This window comes from Cylas formicarius, unplaced genomic scaffold (genome assembly GCF_029955315.1).
Source record: "Cylas formicarius isolate icCylForm1 unplaced genomic scaffold, icCylForm1.1 PGA_scaffold_10__41_contigs__length_53128322, whole genome shotgun sequence".
Classification (NCBI taxonomy): Eukaryota; Metazoa; Arthropoda; class Insecta; order Coleoptera; family Brentidae; genus Cylas; species Cylas formicarius.
Window position 1 is genome coordinate 25,020,365 of NW_026844214.1, and position 6,000 is coordinate 25,026,364.

At 35.6% G+C, this 6,000-nt stretch overlaps 1 protein-coding gene across 2 annotated transcripts in view; it reads right to left on the reverse strand.

Annotated features, from left to right (window-relative positions):
- Positions 1-3,959, reverse strand: part of LOC132707400 (uncharacterized) — a 16,340-nt gene extending 12,381 nt beyond the window's left edge. Inside the window, exons 1-3 of one of the 2 annotated variants that reach the window (XM_060679249.1) lie at positions 3,556-3,957; positions 1,824-3,260; positions 1,640-1,762 (exon numbers count right to left, since the gene is read on the reverse strand). In XM_060679249.1, coding sequence (XP_060535232.1) covers positions 1,640-1,762; positions 1,824-3,260; positions 3,556-3,913 — 1,918 coding nt within the window. In that variant the 5' untranslated portion in view covers positions 3,914-3,957. Of the gene's footprint in view, positions 1-1,639; positions 1,763-1,823; positions 3,261-3,555 lie in introns of both variants that reach the window. The other variant, XM_060679256.1, reaches the window with a different exon arrangement.
- Positions 3,960-6,000: the final 2,041 nt, after the last annotated feature.

A 6,000-nucleotide genomic window follows, 5' to 3' on the forward strand; every position in this document is an offset into this window, starting at 1 on the left:
ATACCTAAAATTATCTAAACAGGGAATCCTATACTCTATCAAAACAAATAACCTCCGTTCTATGTAACTTGGTGGTCTTTCTTTCATGATAAATGAGTAAAAGTTAGTTCGAACTGTGAATATCTTATTAATAAAGGATATTATTGTTATTGTTATTGACTTCTACAACTGTTCGAGTTGCCTAGTTTAGTGGTTAATTTGATGTTTAACATAACCTGAGTCAGACTGAGATATAATGTTAAGTTAGTTCTGTTCTAAAATGCTTTCAATTTTTTTTTTCAAAACTTTGATAAAGGTAAAAATGGTTAAAATGTTGAAATTGTTGAATATCCAGTTAACGACCTGGTTAGAGGACAAGGTGAATAATTTTTCTTTAAAGCGAATCTTAAAAGGATTAAAGAGATAGGACTTTGTAATAGTAGCCATTCATAAAGTAGGCGCAGAATTTATTATTGTTAAGAAGAATTCGGATAAGGTATGTGTGTGCGGAACAGATTTTTGATATCATAAATGAAGCTAGGCAAACAACAGAATATAGGCACACAAAAGTGACTTTAAAACAAATCAAAACAAAATATTTTAATGTTACACTTAAGTGTATGTTACATAATGATGATGGAAAAGGATAAAGGAAATCATCAATTTGAAATTTGAAAACAGAAACTGTTATTAATTGAAGATGTGAAGGATATAGAGTTACATCAGGGGTTAAAAGATGTATCATCATAAAAAGGTAAATGTGTAAGTTCTGGATTCACGTGCAATAGCAAATACCACCAAAGCAAATACTAGGTTAATAAATAGTTGTATTTATATGTTTTTTATTATAACATTTTTGATAAAAACCATTTGCCCCTAAAAATATGTTGTTCTTCTTTTATTTAGAAAAAATCTCAAGTTGTTTAACAACCAAAAACCAATAATCAACAACAAATTTGTTTTTATACTTTATACTGAGATGTTTGATAATAGTAACCATATTAACCCAGTGTGTATATAAAACAATTGAATAGCACTTCCGGTTTGCCTGATATCAAATGAAATGGCGCATATGCTTTTCCATTTTTGTATTCTTACGGTAAATCCAAGTAGAAAATGCTCTTTATCTTTTTTCGATAGCTATAATGGATTTGTAAATAATAGCTTTCCAAATTTCAATATGGCATGTTTTCTCTTTCAATTTAAATTGGTAAAAGTAAAAAAAAAACTTTCGCTATGACCGGAAGTGAGCTGAATTTCCCCAATTTCCAAATTCATATATTAAAAGAAGATATCCGATGTAATTGCGAACTCGAAAATCTGTTTTTGCAATAACCAGTCACCTTGATAACCTTACATATTAATAAATAAATAAGCGAATGTGATTAAAGTAACCTGCGCGATAAAATATAATTATATAAACATTTCGAAAGTTCATGTTGCTACCAAGGAATTCGGACACCCCATATAATCCAAAAAGGAATAATCTAAAAATTCACATAAATATAAATAAGTTCACCTTACGTGAAACATCCGATACAGGAGGTTTGTTTAAAAAAAAAGTAGTTTTGTATCTTCGAGAATGAAGCAATCGATCTGTAAATTTTGGACACCCTGAATGTGAAACCTTATGCACATTGAATAAGGGGAAAACCCCAACCTTCAGTTCCGTCTGACGTCTTAAACTTCCAGTGAAGTCCATGGTCGCTGTGAATTAGCCTGTCTACCTTTCCCCGACACGGAATTTCAACAGTGGATCCCGGCAAGGCGAAGATATTTTTATCTACAAAAATAACGCCCGTTGTTGCACCAACAATAAATCCATTCGTAACACTCCATTTCACCTGAGGTTTCGAGTTTGTATCCGTCTTCGAAAAGGGTCTCCATGTTCTGGTACTCCACCACTTCCGAACCGCTCCGGTTCTGCAAATAAATGAGACTTCTTCGTGGCCTTTTCATCGGTTTGATCATGGTATCAATTAGCAATCCTTTTTTCGGTCTGACAAACTTGGAGCAGTGAAAGATATCGAATTTTGGTGATTCCTTGCGGTTTGCTTTATGTAACAAGGAGCTCAAGTGGTCTTCCATGTTGCACAAACAATTATTGTTGGCTTCAAAATCTTCTTTATCGCAAGATTCAGTCGGGAATCCAACCCACAAAGCGGACCTGTTCCGCTTAGGCAAATCGACGGAGATATTGCGTAAATCCACGTATTCCAAGTCGATATTAGAAGCCGATTTATTGGCAATTTTCTCCAAAACGGTTTCGTTGATTTTTCCTAATTTTCGCCCAGAATCATTTACAACTATTACTAAGGGCTTAGCCGTGATTTGTTCGGTTGTAATTAGCTTTTCGTCTTTAATGGTAGGACCGCGCATAAATTTCTTTTTGTGTTCCTTGCGAGTAGGCCTCTTTACAACAACGGCTTCCGTTACCTGTCTCATTATGAAAGAATCATCGTCGACTGACGGGAGACTTTTAGTATAGTCCATTGCAGAAGTTGAAAATTCATCATATGATGGTTCCTCTGCACTTTCGCAACTTTCATCTTCTTCGGTTTCTGTAGTCTCATATTCTTCCTCCGTTTGCTCTTCGAAAGATTCGTCTTCTTCCAATTCTTTCTCTTCTTCTTCCGTACTAAGTTCTTCCTCGCTTTCGTCGGTATCTTCTTTCTCTTCAAATTCTAATTCTTCACTTTCAGAATACTCCCCCACCACGGATTCCAAATGCGTGGCCTCATCTTCAGCTTCCCCGAATTTAGTGATCGCTGTTTCTGCCACGCCTACACTGTCAGTAACTATTGCTTCAGTATCTAACTCTTCCTGAATTTCACTATCTAGAATGTCACCACTATAGGTAGTATCCCTGCGGGCTATTTCGGTCTCAAAATGTCTCTCTTCGCCCATATCTTCTTCACTTACAACTGTTCGCTCTGTGTCTACCGTATGTGATGTTTTCTCTGTTACTTTACCAACTAGACTAGTGTGTGTTGCCTCCTTTGCAGTTTCTTTAATTTCTTTGTCTTCTATCTCTATTTGTGTGGCAAGTGATGATAACGCATTTTCATCACTAGTCGTGAGCACGAATTCGTCATTACAAATGGCACATTTAGTAGAGACAAAGTCATAGAAATCCTTTTTGGAAGCCATTCCAGTAACATCGTGCATTTTGTGCGATTCACTGGTTTCTGAAATTTGTAATTCGGCTACTTCACTCGTTATTGCACCATAGCGGTCAATTTCAGTAGGTGTTTTGGGTTTTGTCTCGACATCTGACGTTTCTGAAATTTCAGAAATCATAATAATATTGTATCTATGGTAATATAGCTTAAACTTTTTATTCATTCAAGTATGGCATTAGTTAGAAACTACGCACCTTTGAACTTCTATTTATGGTCAATGCACTTTTTCATTTAGTTTAACATCATTGAAATGATAAGTTTTTATTAAAAGTTTTAAAAAAAAATTATAAATTTAGTTTTCAGTTTTTCGGAAAGATAATGTTTCGTTGGAGCCTTGAATCGGCCTTTGTAGTTTAGAATGCTGATTCAAACGTTAATATTGTGAGATACTTACCTGGAAGATAATGTTTGGTCGATGAAGTCACATCTTTTCCATAGTATAAAACCTGATAATCGGTAGGTTCAGTAAACATGGCATATTCAGTTTGTTCTGTTTCTGTAATTGATGTTTCAAAAATTGTGGACGAGACAATCTCATCCATTACCCATGGAAAACCTCCCTTTTCTATATCGGTGATTCGTTTTTGAAATCTTGTGGATGTTTCAAAAGTTGCCTCGTGATCTTTAAATACATCGATCTTAAGTGAAACAGAGGCAGATTCCGGTTCTACTGCTGTTGTTTTGTTAGCCAAGGTTGTAGTTTTTTCTATGTCGCTGGACGTTTGATTATACATTTCCACGATCTTTTCCATTATATCAATAGTTTCCGAGGTTTCTTGTATTTCCAGTGTCTTCGGTTCCACTGTATCCAAAGACACAGTTTCTTTAATTTCCAAAAACTCAACTTTCCCTTCGAATGGCCATTTTATATCTTCCACCACCTGATCAACTGCTAAATATGGAGTTCCTGCTGTATATTGCACCTCTTCTAATATCTTTATATCTTTTGCTTCCCAAGTGGTTGCTTTTACAGATGTCGTTATCCTTTCTTCAATTTTTTCTGGTATTCCGAAAGGTGTACTTTCTGTTGCCAATTCAAGTTTTGTAGGTGCTTTTGAAAGTTCCGTTTCTCTTTGTTCTGTTGTTGAAACAGTACTTTTAGTCGATACTGTACTTTCAATCTTTGTAAGAATCTCCAACGTGTCAGTTTGTTCTTTCATTTCTAATGATAAGGTTTCATATATATCAATGATACCTACTTCGCTTACATTATCGGTCAATTCTTCAAATTCAGTAACATTGATAAAAGACGGTGTTTCAATGATTTCAATGTCGGATTTTTCCTTTTCACTCAGGGTTAACCCAATTTCTGGTAGATTTGTATCACTTGCTTCGCTTGGTTCTGATTTTGGTGTCGTTTCTCTTGAACTAATCTTCTCTAATAGGGCATCTGTGTCTGTAACTGATCGTAGCGTTTCCTGTTCGGCGGTATCTACTTCATATATTCTTTCAACTTCGGATGATTCCATTTCCGTTGACTTTGTTACTAGAAAATCTTCGGTAAGTTCAAATGCTTTTCTCGCACTTTCAAGTTCTGATAAACCAGCTTTTGGCAATACTGAAGTTTCTTCTTTTTCAACGGCGATTGCTGGAAATGTCTCTATTTCAGTTGACCGCGATGTAGGACAAAATTCACACGACGGCGTCTGCAAATTGATATGGATAAAATCTTTTTGTTCGTGGACTTGAATCTTTGCTGCATAGTCATCAACTGCTTTTTCAACTTTGGGCTCCGAAGTTGCTTTTTCTAACGCTACGCTCACTTGCTTCGGACAAAATTGACAAGGTGTCGACTGTTTGTTAAGACCAAACAGATCATGATCGTGGATGGTTTCCGTGCTTGGTTTACCTTCAGAAACATATGCTTGTAATATTTCTTTGGGTTTAGTTACAAAAATATCTAGAGTGGTTTCGGCTTTTTTATAGTACCAATCATCAAGCTGTTCCAAACTTTTTGATATGAGTTGTGCCAGTTCTGGATCTATTGTTGTGTGGGATGTTATTAATTTCACATCTTTGGACGTTAATTCTACGGTTGCAATTTTTTCAACTTCGGCTTCAACCTTTAGCGCCCCAATCGTGGATTGATCAATTTCCAATGCTTCATCGATCTCTTTTTCTATTGATTCGATCTTAAAAGTCGATTGTTTTAATATTTCAATTTCTAAGGCCTGTGTCGACGTTTCTTTTTCCTCCAACTCGAAAATTTGATCCGAGGAAGTCGTAATTTCAATTTTCTCAATTACAGATTCTGGTTCCACATCTAATGTTCCTTTGGTTTCTTTGGTTTCGATAGTAACGAAATCTGATGTTTCCTCTATTAACTTTTCAATACCTGAAATTTCTTCCACTGTCGGAGTTTCAGTTCTCCTAGTTTCCTTTGCTTTTATCCCATCCGCTTCCATTTCTGTCGTCAAAGGAATTTCTATCTTATCTTTTTCCAATGATGCTTGAACTTCGGAAACATTTAAGTAGGTAGTTTTTTCAATAACCGGCGCTTCAGATATACTAACGCTTATTTTTGCTATCGATTTGACTTCAGTAACTGAAACGTCGGTTACTCCTTCTTCGGTAATAGTAGCGGTTTCCTGTATTGTCATAAGCTTGGTTGTTCTAATTTCCTTCAATTCAGCAGTATGAAATTGTGATATCTCCATCTTTTCATCTGTATCTGATGTTGGAAATGAATCTTCCAGTTTAGAAGTAGGTACGGTAATATCACCCTTCCTCATTTTTGTTAATTCCTCCTCTAGTTCAGCAATGGTAGCAGTTTCTGAGGATGTAATGTTTTCCATTATGGAAGTGTCGGTTTCAAATATTTCCGTTATTTCTTCCACTT